This window comes from Nyctibius grandis, chromosome 5 (assembly GCF_013368605.1).
Source record: "Nyctibius grandis isolate bNycGra1 chromosome 5, bNycGra1.pri, whole genome shotgun sequence".
Classification (NCBI taxonomy): domain Eukaryota; kingdom Metazoa; phylum Chordata; class Aves; order Nyctibiiformes; family Nyctibiidae; genus Nyctibius; species Nyctibius grandis.
In genome coordinates this window covers 2056578-2075960 of record NC_090662.1, presented here as the reverse complement: position 1 = coordinate 2075960, position 19383 = coordinate 2056578, and the positions used below count along the sequence as shown (strand labels likewise).

Below are 19383 nucleotides of genomic sequence, written 5' to 3'. Positions count from 1 at the left end.
CATTTCTCAGAGGTGTTTTTTAACTGGTTTTAAATTGTTCTTTTCTCACCGATTTTCCACTTTCAGGTCATTTGTGAAAGGAGAAATCACCGTATGGGGGAGAAATTGAAAAAAAAATAAAACACAAATCACGCCATGACCGGGCACGGGGCATGGGGCAGGATGGGCCATGGTGCCCAGGGATGGCCAAGATCACAGAATCCCAGAATCAATGAGGTTGGAAGAGCCCTATGGGATCATCGAGTCCAACCATTGCCCTGACACCACCATGGCAACTAGACCATGGCACTAAGGGCCATGTCCAGGCTTTTTTTAAACACCTCCAGAGATGGTGACTCCACCACCTCCCTGGGCAGCCCCTTCCAATGGCTAATGACCCTTGCTGAGAAGAAATGCTTCCTAATGTCCAACCTGAACCTCCCCTGGTGAAGCTTGAGGCTGTGTCCTCTTGTCCTATCGCTGGCTGCCCAGGAGAAGAGGCCGACTCCCACTGCGCTACAACCTCCCTTCAGGTAGTTGTAGACTGCACTTAAGGTCACCTCTGAGCCTCCTCTTCTCCAGGCTAAACACCCCCAGCTCCCTCAGCTGTTCCTCGGAGGTCAGACCCTCCAGACCCTTCCCCAGCTTGGTCGCCTCCTCTGGACTCGCTCCAACACCTCAACATCTTTCTTGAAGTGCGGGGCCCAGAACTGGACACAGGATTCAAGGTGCAGCCTCACCAGTGCCGAGTACAGAGGGAAAGATGATGCTGAATGGACCCATATGGGGCCAGATCCAGCACCAAGCCCAAGGTGGCACCATGTGGGGAATTGTTCTGGGGCAAAATGCCTGATTTTGGGACCGGAGCAGTTAGTTTTACCCCCCTTTTTTTTTGCATTAGCCCCTTTGCCCCATGTGGGACCCTGGGTGTAACGCAGGTGCCCAAGAGCATCCAAGGCACTGAGCTGCTTTGCATGACATGAGTTTCCCTGGACTCAGCTCACAGCTGGGCCAAAATCGTGGTACCCTCATGGTGGCACTTGCTGGGGCTGGACGGGAGTGTTGGGGGCTTGGGGAGCTGCATTGGGCTTCTCCCAGTGGGGAAACGCTCTGGCCCCAAAAGGCTGCACTGAATCCTGCTGGGTCTGCACCGAAACTGCCTCTGCTGAGAGCAGGGAGTGGCACGAGGAGAGGGGCCAAGTGGGACAGGGAGATGGGGATGAGTAGAAGGAGAGAGGACAAATGGTACCAGGAGACCAACAGGACCAGAAGAGGGAAACAAATGAGACCAGGAGTTGGGGACAAGCATGACCAAGAGAGGGGACCAGTGGGACTAAGAGTTGGGGACAAGAAGAACCAGGAGAGGGGAAAAATGCAACCAAAAGATGGAACAAATTGGATCAGGAGATGGGGACAAGTTGGACCAGGAGAAGGGACCAGGGAACAAGGACAAGTGCGATGAGGAGATGGGGACAAGTTAGACCAGGAGAAGGGACCAGTAGGACCAGTGGACAAAGACAAGTGAGACCAGGAGACAAGGACAAATGAGACCAGGAGACAAGGACAAGTCTTTGGGCTGGCAATAAGTGGGAGCAGGAGACAAGCAGGACAAGAAGAGGGGACCAGAACAACCCGGAGATGGGGACAAGTGTGACCAGGGGAGGGTACAAGGACAGAGGCCCCCATGCTCTCCCAATGCCAGGTAGTTTGTTGGGGCTCGAGATGAGCCAAGATGATGCCCTGTGACCTCCTGCAAGGAGGGGGACACCTCCCCAGTCCCCCCCATCTCCTTTTCTCAGCATTCCCAAGGCTCAGCGTAAAGCCCCAAGGGATTTTGCAAAGACACACGCCAGGAGACCCCACCTGCCACCACATTTCTCAAGGCTCCTTTCCAGCCTTCCATGGCTGAGGGGTTTCCCAAGTTCAAGTTACCAAAATAAGCCCTTGGTCTCAGCCCTGGAGGGGTTTAGAGTGTGAAATGCAACCAGCCCCCAGGCCCTCAGCGATGGCCGGGTTTCCAGCATCGTAGGGTGGGCAGATGTGGCTCCAGCCCGGCTGGCTGTGGAGGGATTAAATTCCACGAGGTCTTTGCAGGCACCGGGAGGGTTTCCTCAACGTCTGATGGGACCCTGAGTCCCCCAGGAGCCAGATGAGGACCTGCAGCATCCATAGAGTGGCCAAGTTGGTGACCATCAACCTTCAAGTGATGTCATCTACCACCGGCACTACGGTGATTTGGCTCTCTCAACCCCAAAAATTCAGGCATCCCTGCAGGGGTTAACAGCAATCGGAGCTGCTTCATTTTCCATCCCTGCAGCGCTGGAGCTGTCGGGGGGCTTGTTAACGGGAAATTAATAGCGCCATGACCTCAGCCATCACGCTCGCCGGCGTGCCGGCAGCCCCACGTAACCGCAGCCCACCGTATCCCAGCTGGAGGAGATTTTGGGGGGTCTTCTCCCTCTTTTATCCCCTGGGATAGGCAAGAGGATGGTGCTGTAGCTCTATAACTCACCCCCAGAGATAAATAATAAAATAACCCACGCCAGCCCCATCTCCACAGCTTTAGAGCCCAGTGCCTTCCCTTCTTTATAGCTTAAAAATAAAAAATAAACCTTAATTTCCCACTTTGGTCCATATTAGCCCCAAATCAGCCCTCAGAAGAAGAGATGCCAAAGAAAAGAGCCCAGGCAAAGCTGAAAGAAATAAGTAACTCATTTCAGCCCCTATTTTTTGCCCTATTTTCATCCCATCCAAGGAGGCACAACCTGCCCCGCGCTCCCCTTCTCCCCCCACACCGAGCTGGGTTTATACCTTTCCCTCAATTCCTGTTTTTCCCCTTAAAAACACACCCCCCCACCCCACCCCGAGCCGAGATCAGCAGGAATTTAATTCCTGACAGATCTGGGGAATGTGAAAAGCTTTTTTGAGACGCGGAGAATTGAAGCCTGGAGGTAGGAACTGAGTCGGCTGGAGGCGATTTGTTGTTGCTGTTTGAATGATAAAGGGGATAAAGGGGGAAAAAAAACCCCAAACACAGGTGAAATGGGGTCCGTGTTTGCTGATTTAAGGGTTTTTTCTGGAATAAAAGAGCGTCTTGGCTCGGGGGGACCCACGATGCCTTTGCCATCCGCCCACGGGAAACCGCCCGGGCTTGTTTCGAGATTTTTTTTCAAAGCTTTTTTCCAGGATTTGTGTTTCTCCCGTGAAAATGTGGCTGGTGCAGACCCAGCCGGTGAAATATTTCTCCCTCCCCGGGGAGGTTTTGCTGCCTGTACTGGTGGGGGAGCAGCACCGCCCAGCGGCACCGCGGGGGGAAGAGGCTCCCCGCAACCCGCAGCTGCAACAAAACCCCGAGATTTGGAAGGTTTTCGCGCTCCCATCACAAATCAGTGCCAATTCCCCCCCAAAATCACCTCCCCAAAACCCACAGGCACCTTTTCCCCATCCCAACCGGCTCCTCCAGTCAGGAGAAGGACCCAGTGAGCAGGGTGGCTGGAGAGCATCCCTTAGGGAAGAGGGGGACTGTCCCTTTGTCCCCAAAGAGCATCACCTTTTGGGTGTCAGCCTCTTCTCCCGGGCAACCAGCAATAGGACAAGAGGACACAGCCTCAAGTTTTGCCAGAGGAGGGTCAGGTTGGACATTAGGAAGCATTTCTTCTCAGCAAGGGTCATTAGCCATTGGAAGGGGCTGCCCAGGGAGGTGGTGGAGTCACCATCTCTGGAGGTGTTTAAGAAAAGCCTGGACATGGCACTTAGTGCCATGGTCTAGTTGATATGGTGGTGTCAGGGCAATGGTTGGACTCGATGATCCCAGAGGTCTCTTCCAACCTGGTTGATTCTGGGATTCTGTGTGATTCTGTGTGATTCCGTGTGACCTGGGTTGGTTTGTCCTCAGGAGGACAATTCCAGCTGGTTGCACAGGTCCATAAAGCCACGGGCTGACGCGCTGCCGGCCCACGGCCTCATTGCGATTAGGGATGGGGCTGACAAGGCAAGGGGAGCAGGGCTCCTGTGCAGACCCCACACTCCAACCACAACCATCTACAGAAGAAACACAGTCAGGCACAGATGAAACCTTTCAGAACGAGTTTTAATCATGAATAACACTCCAGCGCGTTCAAACCTGCCCAGATCTTACCACCACAGCATGCTGGGAACCATCAAAAACCAGACCATCGGGTCTAAATACAAAGAGCATCTTCGTAGCATGCCATACTCTTTCCAAACAGAGGTCAACACTTGCTGAGCCCGGTATCTCGGTGCCTAAACCCAGAGAAGCCTCAGGATACCACAGTTACAGGGCACCTACCGAAGCACAAGCTGCATCTACGCTGGTGGGTGAAAAAGTGAGTTGGTTTAGGGGTTTTTTTTGCACGACACATGAGGTTTTTTGTCCCTGGTGGCATGCAGGGAGGAGAACCTGGGGTTACCTCACAGCACAGGCAAGCCCAAAGGTGCCACCTAAAAGCAGGCAAGGTTTCCCTAAGAAATCAGCAGGATTTTTCCTCCCTTGTGTTTTGCTACCTGGCTACGGATTTAGGTGCTGGCTTTAAGTTCAAAAATAACCACCTTGGACTTAAAAACCCCGATTTCAAAACAACTGGTGCTCCAGCCACCCCCAGGCCAGGGAACAGGACATTCACCAGCCTCTGAGCTGCCCAAGGCTGGACCTCAAGGAAGAACAAGTCAGCTGAGACCTGCCCCCCAACTAGGTTTCCACTGGCTCCTGCTCAAGCATGTGGGACAGGCACCATCTTCTTGCAAGTGCCTGCAGGATCGCTTGTTCCCCTGGAGAAACAAGGGAAGTGATGAACAGGGTGTGTGAAAACTCAGGAAAATACTCAAGGTCTACAGCGTTTGGGTGGGTTTTTTTAAATCAAGAGGTAGAACAGATACTTCATGCTCATGCTTGCCCTAAACGTGATGCAACCACCCATTACTCATCTTCAGACGCCACTTTCCAGAGGACACTGAGGTCTTTGTTCGCTGCTGCTCAGGTTAGGGCAGCCCTCGGGGTTTGCTCTCTTGTACAAAATCCCCTGGAAGATAACAAAAAATAAACCAACCCTGTTTGTGGTTGATGTCTTCCCTTCTCCCCTGCTTCTTTACGCCGAGAGACTCGGAGAGCTGCAACCAAGGCCACAAATCCTTCCTTCATGGAAGGGAAAGGGTGGCTCCTCTCCACCTCGTCCAGGGAGACCAACGGCTTCTGGCATTACAAGGAGTTAATTCTTCAGTGCCAGGAGGCTTTCTTCCAAGGCATCAGCTTCAGTCACACCTTGTTTTTTCTGGACAAACTTCACATAGTTGGAGGAAAGCTGCTACGATGAAGCTTCTCGCTCACAAGCTGATCTTAAGAAGCTCAGCCAGCAGCAACCGGCAGTGCCCAGGAGCAAGGCTGACTGTCCCAAGGATGATTTTCACAGATGAAAGCAAAGCCCTGTTCCCACCTGGGCTTCCCAGAAGCAGCGGGGTTATTTCAGACCGCTCCCCGTCCTGCTGGACCCATAGCAAAGCTGGTGGTGAAACCCACAGGAGAAGGGAGGTGGCCCGAAATGCTCAACTGGGTTTGCAGTTTGGGGAGCCCGGGAAGGGGATGGATGAAAGCAGGACTGGCCCGGTGCGTTTGGGTTTGTTTGCGTTGGATTCATGCCCTGATCTAACGTTTGGATTAAAGGGTGAAGGAAGTCAAACAACAGCCAGAACCTGACATAAAAATAAAGCAGAGGGTGTCACCCAAGCAGAGTCAGCCGAGGAGTTTCACTTGGTAATGCCCGTGACTCCGACAGCCTCTTTCATTCCCAACAATCCCCAAACTCTTCGCAAACCCCCGGGTCTTTCGGCTGCCACTGACACAGCAAAGGCCCCCAGTCCCTATAAACTAACCATGAACTGGGTGTTTGGGATCTCCAAGTTTTTTTAACCCATAACTAAGAGAAGTCAACCCTACGTGGCCAGAGGCTACATCACCCGGGCAAGATGCATAACAGCTTCCAGAAGATCACAGAATCACAGAATCATTTTGGTTGGAAAGGACCTTGAAGATCATCAATCCAACCAGTAACCCAGCACTGCCAATGAGTGCTCACTCCAGCGCTACAGCCTGGAACATGGTGACAGTCTAACCCATCACCCCAGGAGACAGGACAACTTCAAGCCAGGGCTACACATTGCCTGAGCCTGTCTTTGCCCATAGAGAAGAAGTGCTGCTTCATCAATACTATTTACACCAGTTTGCTTAAATTACAATTAGTTTCTCGGGGGGAGGTAGAAGAGACAGATACTTCATACTGCGGGAGGTAAAGGTATCGTCCTTCCCGGCCACCTTCGCCCCTGTCAGTTGTAGGACAGGTACTGGATTAATCGTGGAGGAATACTGAGCTTGGAGATCTTCTCCAGCGCTCGCTGCCCAGCAGCTTTCCTCACCGTCACTCTGCAGAGCTGCGACAAACTCAGCGGCGTTTCTAAAATGAGAAAAAAAGAGGATCCGAAGTTGGGGCTGCAGCTCAGCAGATGGCTGATGTTCCCGCAGAGCAGAGACTCCTCCAGAGGGTAACACCTGGCATCGCCCCCGCCGTGGGCACAAGCCTGGCTCAACCTCCCACAGCACCCAGGAAGGCACTGCAGGGCCATGGGTGTGCTCTCTCAAGGCTTCATCCCGATGCAAACCCCACCAGAAGCAGGGAGCACAGCTGCAGTGCTCTTCTCCCAGCTCCCTTCCTCACCTGCATCCTCCAAAGGCCAATGGTGGCCACTGGGTCACCTGCTCTGATCCACTGGGGCTACCCAAGACTGTCAGATTTCATAGAGTCATAGAATCACAGGATGGTTTGGGTTGGAAGCGACCTTAAAGACCATCTAGTTCCAACCCCCCTGCCACGGGCAGGGACACCTTCCACTAGACCAGGTTGCTCCAAGCCCCATCCAACCTGGCCTTGAACACTGCCAGGGAGGGGGCAGCCACAGCTTCTCTGGGCAACCTGGGCCAGGCTCTCACCACCCTCACAGCAAAGAATTTCTTCCTCAGATCTCATCTCAATCTCCCCGCTTTCAGTTTAAAACCGTTCCCCCTCATCCTGTCACTCCATGCCCTTGTAAAAAGCCCCTCTCCAGCTTTCCTGTAGCCCCTTCAGGCACTGGAAGGTGCTAGAAGGTCTCCCCGGAGCCTTCTCTTCTCCAGGCTGAACAGCCCCAGCTCTCTCAGCCTGTCTCCAGAGCAGAGGTGCTCCAGCCCTCTGAGCATCTGCGTGGCCTCCTCTGGACTCTCTCCAACAGCTCCGTGTCCTTCTTCTGTTGGGGCCCCAGAGGTGGGCGCAGCACTGCAGGGGGGGTCTCACGAGAGCAGAGCAGAGGGGCAGAATCCCCTCCCTCGCCCTGCTGGCCACGCTGCTGGGGATGCAGCCCAGGACACGGGTGGCTTTCTGGGCTGCCAGCGCACGTTGTCAGCTCATGGTGAGCTTCTCTCACCCATCACCCCCAAGTCCTTCTCCTCAGGGCTGCTCTCAACCCATTCTCCACCCAGCCTGTGTCTGTGCTTGGCGTTGCCCCGACCCACATTCATTTCCCTTGTGATGCTGTTTTAAGCCTCAGCAATGCCGTATGTTGGAACAAAACCTACTTCCAACACTTCCCTACCACTCCATTTCTCCATCTAAGGATTGTGTTAACCCTTTTCGCTCAGCACTCTGCTGAGAGCTCCAATTAAATTCCCCACGCTCCTTCCAGACAGCCCCAGTGTGCAGCCCGCAGCCTCAACACCGGCTGTAGATGCTTGTGCACGGACGCAGAGCTACAGTTGGGCACATTGCTCTGGAAGGAGTCAGTCCTAAGAAGCTGCTATCCCCAGCCCCACAGCCTCTGCAATCACCAGCCTTCAAGACCTGCATCCATCCTGGATCTAGTCCTGAATTTAATCATAGAATTGTTTGGGTTGGAAAGGACCTTTAAGGTCATCAAGTCCAACCATTAACCCAGCACTGCCAAGGCCACCACTAACCCATGTCCCTCAGCACCACATCTACACGGCTTTTAAATCCCTCCAGGGACGGGGACTCTACCACTGCCCTGGGCAGCCTGTGCCAGTGCTTGACAACCCTTTCCATGAAGAAATTGTCCCTGATCTCCAATCTAAACCTCCCCTGGCACAACTTGAGGCCGTTTCCTCTCGTCCTATCGCTTGTTACCTGGGAGAAGAGACCGACCCCACCTCGCTACACCCTCCTTTCAGGCAGTTGTAGAGAGCGAGAAGGTCTCCCCTCAGCCTCCTTTTCTCCAGGCTAAACACCCCCAGGTCCCTCAGCTGCTCCTCATCACACTTGTGCTCCAGACCCTTCACCAGCTTCGTTGCCCTTCTCTGGACTCGCTCCAGCACCTCAAGGTCTTTCTTGTAGTGAGGGTCCAAAACTGAACTCTCACTTACTTTCGTAGTACTCAAAGCAGTTCGCTATGGGGGTGCTGCTCCAGGTGTAATCCGATGGCTTCTTTCCTCGGTTGTCCCTTGCGTAAATGTTCCCTCCAAATTCAATCAGCATCTCCACCAGATCTACGTTCTTCGCTCTCGCTGCGTGGTGGAGGGCTGTCTCGTGAAGTTTAGCAGCATTCACATTTGCCCCTGAGGCCAGAAAGAAAAACAAACCTGTTCATGAAAGCCTCACTTGACCCAAACGTCAGGAGTGGTTTGACTGGAGCACAAAATGCTGTTAAAACACGCACGAGCAGCCAGACCAAGATCCAAACAAAACAGCACAAACAGGAAACCAAACTGCTGAACAAGTTCTCGGTGCTGCCAACGCATGAGTCTTCTTCTCTGGCTTTATGTTTTCCTTGCAGAGAAAGGATTTTAGTCCATGTTACGAGGTAAATAAGCTGCTGAGTGTGAAATTCAGAACGGCTTCCTGAATCTGTGCTGTCCCAAGCCAGCAAAGAGCCATCCCATCATCCCAACGGAGTATTCCCACTCAGGAAAAACAGTGACAACTCTGTTAAATGTCCTAACAGAAATACCCCAGACCCATGAGACGTTGCAGCTCACCATCAGGCACTACTGCAGGATCAAGGTTTAGTTAAAGGTATTTTCATAGAATCATAGAATCACAGACTGGTTTGGGTTGGAAGGGACCTTAAAGATCATCTAGTTCCAACCCCCTGCCACGGGCAGGGACACCTTCCACCAGACCAGGTTGCTCCAAGCCCCATCCAACCTGGCCTTGAACACTGCCAGGGAGGGGGCAGCCACAGCTTCTCGGGGCAACCTGGGCCAGGGTCTCACCACCCTCACAGCAAAGAATTTCTTCCTAATATCTAATCTATATTATGCTGTGAATGAATAAGCTCTTCTATGAGAACGCCGAGGGCAACACTGTGCACAGACCCCACCATCTCCTGCCCACCCAGAACAAACCCTGTGGCTGCCATACCTGCCTTGAGCAGCACCTTTGCACAGTCCAGGTGCTCCCTGGCACAGGCCACATGTAGGGGAGTCCCAAAATGGCAGTCGTGAGCCTCCAAGTTGGCGCCGACATCGATGAGGAGCTTCACACACTCTGAGCTGCCTTTAGAAAGGGAAGAGACGAGTCAACAGAAAGAATCCAGCTCAAATGGGAGCATGCGGCGTGCTGAGATCAGCATGACCCACAAACAGCCTGTTTAATATTTGGGGGGACGGCTGCAAAATAGAAACGCTCGTGAGCCAACACAATACACTGTAGGACCAAGATCAAGACCAAGACACAAGAAAGAGAGTCACATCTGCACGGCACTGAGCTGGAGATAACTGGTCTTGCAGGGGATCAGGTCAAAAAAACCTGAATTGAAGGGTTTGCACTAAATCACCCGTTCTTCGTGGAGCTGGTTGTGTTGCTGATCCTGCCCTGGGTGGATTAATCACCTTCAAGACCACCCGAGCTTTACTTTTTCCAATGCTAATAATAAGACTTAACAGAAAGTGGGCAGTGATCACCATCAAGCCTTAAGAAAAAGGCTTAACGAGGAAAAGCTAAGAGCACACAGCTGCATATTTCAGCCCAGAGGAGTCCAGAGGAGGACAACCAAGCTGGTGAAGGGTCTGACCTACGAGGAACGGCTGAGGGAGCTGGGGTTGTTTAGCCTGGAGAAGAGGAGGCTCAGAGGTGACCTTAGTGCAAGCTACAACTACCTGAAGGGAGGTTGTAGTGAAGTGGGAGTCGGCCTCTTCTCCCAGGCAACTAGCAACAGGACAAGAGGACACAGCCTCAAGCTTCGCCAGAGGAGGTTCAGGTTGGACATTAGGAAGCATTTCTTCTCAGCAAGGGTCATTAGCCATTGGAAGGGGCTGCCCAGGGAGGTGGTGGAGTCACCATCTCTGGAGGGGTTTAAGAAAAGACTAGACATGGCACTTAGTGCCATGGTCTAGTTGACATGGTGGTGTCAGGGCAATGGTTGGACTTGATGATCCCAGAGGTCTCTTCCAACCTGTTTGATTCTGGGATTCTGTGATTCAGTAACTACCTGATTGTCACAAATGCTGTCTCCTACATCTGTCATAGTCAAAGGGAAACTGTCCATGACAGCATATAACAAAAACAGTGAAGGGGAGGAGAGAGGAGATATTACATCGTACGAAGGGGAAACTGAGGCACAAAACGATTAAAGAGATTCGGTCACAATCATTCTCTCATCCAGGCTTTCCTGCTGTTGCATCTGTGCAAGTGGAAGTTCAGGGGAGGAGTGACACTTTGCCACTCCCCCGCCTCTGCTGCTGTCACAGCCACCCTTGATGTTTGCTCCTGCTCCATAACCCAGATCCAAATGTCCAGACAAGGCTTAAGTAGAGGACAGGGGGAGCAGAGACCGGCTGGCACGCACCAGCTGGGACATTATTGTGGCCCCTGCAGTTTTCTCTTATCCCCTGGACAGACCTAGTTGATTCTTCCAACCTAGTTGATTCTGTGACCTTTAAGATCACCAAGTCCACCCGTTAACCCAGCACTGCCAAGGCCACCACTAACCCATGTCCCTCAGCACCACATCTACACGGCTTTTAAATCCCTCCAGGGGTGGGGACTCCACCACTGCCCTGGGCAGCCTGTTCCAGTGCTTGACAACCCTTTCCATGAAGAAATTGTCCCTGATCTCCAATCTAAACCTCCCCTGGCACAACTTGAGGCCGTTTCATCTCGTCCTATCTCTTGTTACCTGGGAGAAGAGACCGACCCCCCCTCACTACACCCTCCTTTCAGGCAGTTGTAGAGAGCGAGAAGGTCTCCCCTCAGCCTCCTTTTCTCCAGGCTAAACACCCCCAGGTCCCTCAGCCGCTCCTCATCACACTTGTGCTCCAGACCCTTCACCAGCGTCGTTGCCCTTCTCTGGACTCGCTCCAGCACCTCAATGTCTGTCTTGTAGTGAGGGGCCCAAAACATGGATCAGTGGGAAAGAACACAAACACCCCTCTGCTCGCAAGAGCAAAGCTACTGGTTTGACTCAAGGTTTTCTAACAGAGCACCAAAAAGCTGGCATTTTATCTGCCTAACATCCCGTGTCCGTCACATGGGATAAAAGCACCCAAGACAAGGGACAGCTTTATTAATCTCATATCACAGCGCTTTGCATTCTGCGTTCAACAGGAGCTGAGCCCACATGATGCTGATGGATTCACAAGCTGTAACGCTCTGATGAGCAACAACAACTTATGGTCAGTTTAAGATACTCAGCAGCTGCTTTTGTTGATTTGTTTTTTTTTTTTCCCAAGCTGCAAATAACCGTGCAAAGATAAAACCACGCGGGCTTACCATTCATGCAGGCTTCGTGGAGAGGGGACGCTGTGTAAAGGGGAGGGTTCACCTTGGCGCCGTGGGACAGCAGCACCTTCACACAGTCTATGCTACCCGAGGCGCAGGCGTCGCAGAGCGGGGTGCTGCCATCGATATTCCTGGCATCCACCTGCAAGGCAGAAAAAACATGTTAGGTACCCGCAGGCTGCTGTGTGGCAGCATCCTCTTCCCTACTTTTTTGACTCCTGAGCCCATTTTTGGAAGGGGCTGCCCAGGGAGGTGGTGGAGTCACCATCTCTGGAGGGGTTTAAGAAAAGCCTGGACATGGCACTTAGTGCCCTGGTCTAGTTGCCATGGTGGTGTCAGGGCAACGGTTGGACTCGATGATCCCAGAGGGCTCTTCCAACCTGGTTGATTCTGTGATTCTGTGACTTCTTTTAACCCTAGAAATATTCTGGGCTTGGGAAAGAGTTGGTTGCTCCTGCCAGCAACCTGGCTTGCGCTGTTCCCATCGCTCTCAGGGCACCGATGTACATTAATGTCACAAGTTTAGGCTGTTATTTCCATCATTAAATTTTTCTACCGTTTTCCTGATGAATCATAGAATCACAGACTGGTGTGGGTTGGAAGGGACCTTAAAGATCATCTAGTTCCAACCCCTGCCACGGGCAGGGACACCCTTCTACTAGACCAGGTTGCTCCAAGCTTCATCCAACCTGGCCTTGAACACTGCCAGGGAGGGGGCAGCCACAGCTTCTCTGGGCAACCTGGGCCAGAGTCTCACCACCCTCACAGCAAAGAATTTCTTCCTCACATCTCATCTCAATCTCCCCTCTTTCAGTTTAAAACCGTCCCCCCTCGTCCTATCACTCCATGCCCTTGTCAAAAGTCCCTCTCCAGCTTTCCTGTAGCCCCTTCAGAAGGCTGCTATGAGGTCTCCCCAGAAGGTTACAAGCATTGTGGCTGAGAAACACAACACAATTCCTCGTCTGCTTACAAAGCCCAGCTTCATCAGAGGACACAGCCAAGCTGTTCGACTTCGCACTGAGGAGGACCATGTGTACTCCGCTTCACTGGCTTTGCTCTGAGGACAGCTGTCTTCAGCGTGTGAGACGTCACAAGCTCTTGAAGACAGCTGTCACCAGCTATATCCAAAGACTCTGTTTAGCTGATTTTTGTTTCCATAATAAAATTAAAGAACTAGAAGGAACAAAAGAATAAATATAAATCCCCTCTGGAAGCTACATGTCCCCTGCTCCCCTTCTGGCCCCTTGATTCAACCCAGCCAGCTTTAGATACTTGAGCCATCTAAATCATCTAAATCAATGTGGTCAAGAAGGCCACCAGCATCCTGGCTTGTATCAGCACTAGTGTGGCCAGCAGGACTAGGGCAGGGATCGTCCCCCTGGACTCTGCACTGGTGAGGCCGCACCTCAAATCCTGGGTGCAGTTTTGGGCCCCTCACTACAAGAAAGACCTTGAGGTGCTGGAGCGAGTCCAGAGAAGGGCAACGAAGGCGGTGAGGGGTCTGGAGCACAAGTGTGATGAGGAGCGGCTGAGGGACCTGGGGGGGTTTAGCCTGGAGAAAAGGAGGCTGAGGGGAGACCTTCTCGCTCTCTACAACTGCCTGAAAGGAGGGTGTAGCGAGGTGGGGTCGGTCTCTTCTCCCAGGTAACAAGCGATAGGACGAGAGGAAACGGCCTCAAGTTGTGCCAGGGGAGGTTTAGATTGGAGATCAGGGACAATTTCTTCATGGAAAGGGTTGAAGCAAGCATGTTGTCAAGCATTGGAACAGGCTGCCCAGGGCAGTGGTGGAGTCCCCATCCCTGGAGGGATTTAAAAGCCGTGTAGATGTGGTGCTGAGGGACATGGGTTAGTGGTGGCCTTGGCAGTGCTGCGTTAATGGTTGGACTCGATGATCTTAAAGGTCCTTTCCAACCAAAATGATTCTATGAAATCAGATTTCTAGTCACCCTGGGCTCTGTTGATAATCAGTGAAGAGAGAGGGGAAGAGACAGGAATACTTCCAGGCAGTTGTTTAAGCCCTCATCAAGCTCAAACACTCTCTGAAGTGTCCTGCCACCCTCTGCTGACTGCCAAGAAAGCCCAGGGTGATGAAGAAGAGCCTAGAGCCAGATGGGGAGAATCCAAATCCCAGAAATAACTTCAGACATCAAGATGAAGTTCCCGGCTGGGTCAAACCCAAACACACACCTGGGCCCCTGCAGCCAGCAGGAGCTCGACACAATGCGTTTGCCCTCGCAGGCTCGCCTCGTGCAACGGGGTGATGGAGTCGTAGGTGACGGCGTTGACGCAGGCTCCGCTCTCTATCAGCTGCTGCAGCTGCAGGATGTCTCCCCGCCTGGCTGCTTCATGAACTGGTGTTCGATCGGCCCAGAAGCCTAGAGAGGAAAGAAGAAATAAATAAGTAGATAAATAAAACCATACGCGTGGAGCAAACAGGTCTCTGCGCTGGAGAAAAGCAGACCAGAAAAGGGACCATAGGCCGGCAGCTAGAAGAGAGAGATGGGAACTCTGAGGCCGGTGCTGTTCAATATCTTTACAGATGATCTAGATGTAGGGATTGAGTGCACCCTCAGCAAATTTGCAGATGACACCAAGCTGGGTGGCAGTGTCTATCTGCTGGAGGGTAGGAAGGGTCTGCAGAGGGATCTGGACAGGTTGGATCGATGGGCCGAGACCAACGGTGTGAGGTTCAACAAGAACAAGTGCTGGGTCTGACACTTGGGCCACAACAACCCCCTGCAGCGCTACAGGCTGGGGGAAGAGTGGTTAGAAAGAGCCCTGGGGGTGCTGATGGACAGGCGGCTGAACATGAGCCAGCAGTGTGCCCAGGTGGCCAAGAAGGCCAATGGCATCCTGGCCTCTATTAGGAATAGTGTAGCCAGCCGGTCTGGGGCAGGGATCGTCCGTCTGTACTCGGCACTGGTGAGGCCGCACCTTGAATCCTGTGTCCAGTTCTGGGCCCCGCACTTCAAGAAAGATGTTGAGGTGTTGGAGTGAGTCCAGAGGAGGGCGACCAAGCTGGGGAAGGGTCTGGAGGGTCTGACCTATGAGGGGCGGCTGAGGGAGCTGGGGGTGTTTAGCCTGGAGAAGAGGAGGCTCAGAGGTGACCTTAGTGCAGTCTACAACTACCTGAAGGGAGGTTGTAGCGCAGTGGGAGTCAGCCTCTTCTCCCAGGCAACCAGCGATAGGACAAGAGGACACAGCCTCAAGCTTCGCCAGGGGAGGTTCAGGTTGGACATTAGGAAGCATTTCTTCTCAGCAAGGGTCATTAGCCATTGGAAGGGGCTGCCCAGGGAGGTGGTGGAGTCACCATCTCTGGAGGGGTTTAAGAAAAGACTGAACATGGCACTTAGTGCCATGGTCTAGTTGACATGGTGGTATCAGGGCAACGGTTGGACTCGATGATCCCAGAGGGCTCTTCCAGAGGGGAATTGTTTTAAACTGAAAGAGGGGAGATTTAGATGAGATCTTAGGAAGAAATTCTTTCCTGTGAGGGTGGTGAGACCCTGGCCCAGGTTGGCCAGAGAAGCTGTGGCTGTACCCTCCCTGGCAGTGTTCAAGGCCAGGTTGGATGGGGCTTGGAGCAACCTGGTCTGGTGGAAGGTGTCCCTGCCCATGGCAGGGGGTTGGAACTAGATGATCTTTAAGGTCCCTTCCAACCCACACCAGTCTGTGATTCTATGATATTCCAAAAAAAAATCAACCTGCAAACTACAGGCTCCTCAAATTTCTTCCCTCCTACTGCACAGTTCCTTACGTGGCAGGCTCCCATGAGAGACAACATCATCAGTCCCATGGATGGGGCTCCCGCAGCCCCAGACGGCTGCACCCGGGGTTACGGAGCAGGAGGGAAGACCCCAGCCAGGGCCAGACCTCCGAAATCTGCACATTCAAGACTTAGGGCTCTGCCCCACCAGCTGAAGCACAACGCAGGGGAACACGGCCGGTTCCTGACGTGACCAGAGAGCATCCCTACCAGGGGAACCTGGGTTTGGGCCCTGCAGGGGGGTGCATGGCTCCCACTCGCCATCTCCCTCCAGGGAGGGAGCCATCCCCTCTCCTCCAGCTCCCCAAAACCACCTCTTTGGATCACACACGCTCGTTAATTCATGGAGGAACAACGATAATTCCCCATCCCCTGAGGCAGGGGCTCTCCCGAGAGCATCCTCACCTGCCTCTTACCCCTTCCATGGGAGAGGCCACTCGCACCCCAAACCATCCTGCCCACCTCTAAATCATCCTGCCCACCCCAAAACCAGCCTGCTCAACTCTAAACCATCTTGCCCACCCCAAAACCATCCTGCCCACCTCCAAACCATCCTGCTCACCTCTAAACCATCCTGCCCACCCCCAAACCACCCTGCCCACCCCAAAACCATCCTACTCAACTCTAAACCACCCTGCCCACCCCAAAACCATCCTGCTCACCTCTAAACCATCTTGTCCACCCCCAAACCACCCTGCCCACCCCCAAACCACACTGCCCACCTCTAAACCATCTTGCCCACCCCAAAACCATCCTGCCCACCCCAAAACCATCCTGCCCACCCCAAAACCATGCTTCTCAACTCTAAACCATCTTGCCCACCCCAAAACCATCCTACTCACCTTAAAACATCTTGCCCACCCCCAAAACTATCTTGCCCACCCCAAAACCACCCTGCCCACCCTCAAAACACGACGTCAACACCGGCCTCGTAACCAACCACCCCCGTCTCTCCCCGGAGCAGACCAGCCCGACCCCTCCGCGCACACCAGCCCCACGGCCCCACAACCGCCCTGTCCCCGCGCACTCATCCCGCCCCGTCCCCACGCACTGATCTCGCCCCGCAGGGAGCCGCTGCCCGCCGGTACCGCCGTGGCCATGGCCGGGCCCGCCGGGCCCGCCGGCTGCGGCAGCGCTGGGCCCGCCGCCGGGTCAGGCCTCCCCGCTCCGCTCCGCCCCCGGCCCTGGCTCCGGCCGCGGCGGCCGCCGGGAGTTGTAGTGCCCGGGCGGAGCGGGGGGACGGGGGGTACTGGGGGTACTGGGAGTACTGGTGTGTGCAGGGAACAGCGACTGGGGGTACTGGTGGGGGGTGCTGGGGGTACTGGGTGTGCAGGGAGGGGGGACTGGGTGTACTGGGGGTACTGGTGCGGGGGTACTGGTGGCACTGGGGTATGAGGGAGGGGGGCTGGGGGTTCTTGTGCAGCGGTACTGGGAGCACTGGGGTGTGCAGGGAGGGGGGCTGGGTGTTCTGGTGCAGAGGGGTGGGGGTACTGGGGGTACTGGTGTGTACAGAGAGGGGGTACTGGGGGCACCGGTGTGTGCAGGGAGGGGTGACTGGGGGTACTGGTGTGTGCAGGGAGCAGGTACTGGTGCAGGAGTACTGGGGGCACTGGTGTGCGCAGGGATGGGGTACTGGGGAGGGGGTACTGGGGGTACTGGTGTGTGCTGGGAGGGGCAACTGGGAGTACTGGTGTGGGGGTACTGGTGTGTGCAGGAAGCGGGTACTGGTTTCATGGGCCCCTCCAGCCTCTCCTACCCCCTGTCAGCGCCCCAGTCTCTTTGCACCAGTTTTAAACCCTCTGAAATAACTGTGCCCACGTGGAGGCAGCAGCAGAACCTGCACAAAGAGCCACGTACCAGGTTTAGTCACAGAATCACAAACTGGTTTGGGTTGGAAGGGACCTTAAACACCATCTAGTCCCAACCCCCTGCCATGGGCAGGGACACTTTCCACCAGACCAGGTTGCTCCAAGCCCCATCCAACCTGGCCTTGAACACTGCCGGGGAAGGGGCAGCCACAGCTTCTCTGGGCAACATGGGCCAGGGTCTTACCACCCCCACAGTCACAGAATCAGAGAATCCCAGAATCAACCAGGTTGGAAGAGCCCTCTGGGATCATCGAGTCCAACCGTTGCCCTGACACCACCATGGCAACTAGACCATGGCACCAGGCTTGTCCTATCGCTGGTTGCCTGGGAGAAGAGGCCGACTCCCACCCCGCTACAACCTCCCTTCAGGTAGTTGTAGACTGCACTAAGGTCACCTCTGAGCCTCCTCTTCTGCAGGCTAAACAACCCCAGCTCCCTCAGCTGTTCCTCATAGGTCAGACCCTCCAGACAAGAGGACACAGCCTCAAGCTTCACCAGGGGAGATTCAGGTTGGACATTAGGAAGCATTTCTTCTCAGCAAGGGTCATTAGCCATTGGAAGGGGCTGCCCAGGGAGGTGGTGGAGTCACCATCTCTGGAGGTGTTTATGAAAAGCCTGGACATGGCACTTAGTGCCATGGTCTAGTTGACATGGTGGTGTCAGGGCAATGGTTGGACTCGATGATCCCAGAGGTCTCTTCCAACCTCATTGATTCTGGGATTCTGTGATTTAGGTGGCTGATATTTCTGAGGACTTTGTAAGAGGCCTTGGTGTCCGTATGTTTGTTTTACCTTGCCAAAGCCATTTACCCAAAGAGAAACCAGACCTGTGGCTTGGCATCCATATAGGCAAGGAGTTAAATGTGGGTGCTGCTTGGAGAAACTGCAACTTGACTCTGCGCTTCCTGAAAGGCGTCATTAACCTTTTCTCCTTTACATCCAGGTCTGGAAAGAGGAGGTGTGTATTGGCTTTCTCCTGTGTCCTACTTCTATTACACTCCCAGTCTTGCAGCCTTCCCCCAACGTCCTTCCCAGGTTGCTGGATAAAGCAAGGAGACATAAGAAATGGATTAAAAACGGGAAAAAATATCCCCTTCACCCCAAATAATCTCTGCAGGAGCAGATCTGCAAGGAGAGCAGCTCCGAGGAGGAGGGATTCTGCAGGGTTCCTTCCCCTCATGCTCCTGCCATACGTTTGAAATTCTGATTTTCATTTTACCCACCTGCTTTGCATTTGTGTGCGCATTTCTCAGGCGGTTGGGAGCTATGCTGCAGGGTACAGAGCCAGCTGGAGAACACCTGCTTCCCCCTTCCACCCACAGCAGCATAAAGGATGAAACCATATTTAAAAAAAAAATTAAATTACATTTTTAGAAAAAAAAAAAGTAAAATTATATTGTTTCTTACTGTTCTGCAGTGACTACACTTAGAATCACAGACTGGTTTGGGTTGGAAGGGACCTTAAAGATCATCTAGTTCCAACACCCCTGCCACAGCCAGGGACACCTTCCACCAGACCAGGTTGCTCCAAGCCCCATCCAACCTGGCCTTGAACACTGCCAGGGAGGGGGCAGCCACAGCTTCTCTGGGCAACCTGGGCCAGGGTCTCACCACCCTCACAGCAAAGAATTTCTTCCTAAGATCTAATCTAAGTCTCCCCTCTTTCAGTTTAAAACCGTTCCCCCTTGTCCTGTCACTCCATGCCCTTGTAAAAAGCCCCTCTCCAGCTTTCCTGTAGCCCCTTCAGGTACTGGAAGGTGCTAGAAGGTCTCCCCGGAGCCTTCTCTTCTCCAGGCTGAACAGCCCCAACTGTCTCAGTCTGTCTCCAGAGCAGAGGGGCTCCAGCCCTCTGAGCATCTTCGTGGCCTCCTCTGGACTCGCTCCAACAGCTCCATGTCCTTCTTGTGTTGGGGGCCCCAGAGCAGAATGCAGTACTCCAGGTAAATCGTCATGCTGGAGGATTCCTGCATCCATATAGAGCTGGAGATGGTATTTGC

The 19383-nt window shown here is 53.7% G+C and overlaps 1 protein-coding gene across 1 annotated transcript; it reads right to left on the bottom strand.

Annotated features, from left to right (window-relative positions):
- Positions 1-4048: 4048 nt before the first annotated feature.
- Positions 4049-16677, bottom strand: ASB13 (ankyrin repeat and SOCS box containing 13). The gene is made up of 6 exons (XM_068400522.1): positions 16571-16677; positions 13941-14128; positions 11745-11895; positions 9396-9530; positions 8399-8590; positions 4049-6443 (listed from the first exon to the last, which is right to left on the bottom strand). The coding sequence occupies exons 1-6, from the start codon at positions 16617-16619 to the stop codon at positions 6316-6318; spliced, it is 843 nt and encodes a 280-aa protein (XP_068256623.1). The 5' UTR covers positions 16620-16677; the 3' UTR covers positions 4049-6315.
- Positions 16678-19383: the final 2706 nt, after the last annotated feature.

What these genes read in the sequence shown, in the direction of transcription:
- ASB13 (XM_068400522.1), bottom strand. Translation starts at nt 16,619, where the DNA reads ATGGCCACGGCGGTACCGGCGGGCAGCGGCTCCCTGCGGGGCGAGATC. An exon ending in TGCTGGCTGCAGGGGCCCAG is followed by an intron (nt 11,896 to 13,940) that starts GTGTGTGTTTGG and finishes TCTGCCTTGCAG; the next exon opens with GTGGATGCCAGGAATATCGA. An exon ending in AAAGGTGCTGCTCAAGGCAG is followed by an intron (nt 8,591 to 9,395) that starts GTATGGCAGCCA and finishes TTCTGGCCTCAG; the next exon opens with GGGCAAATGTGAATGCTGCT.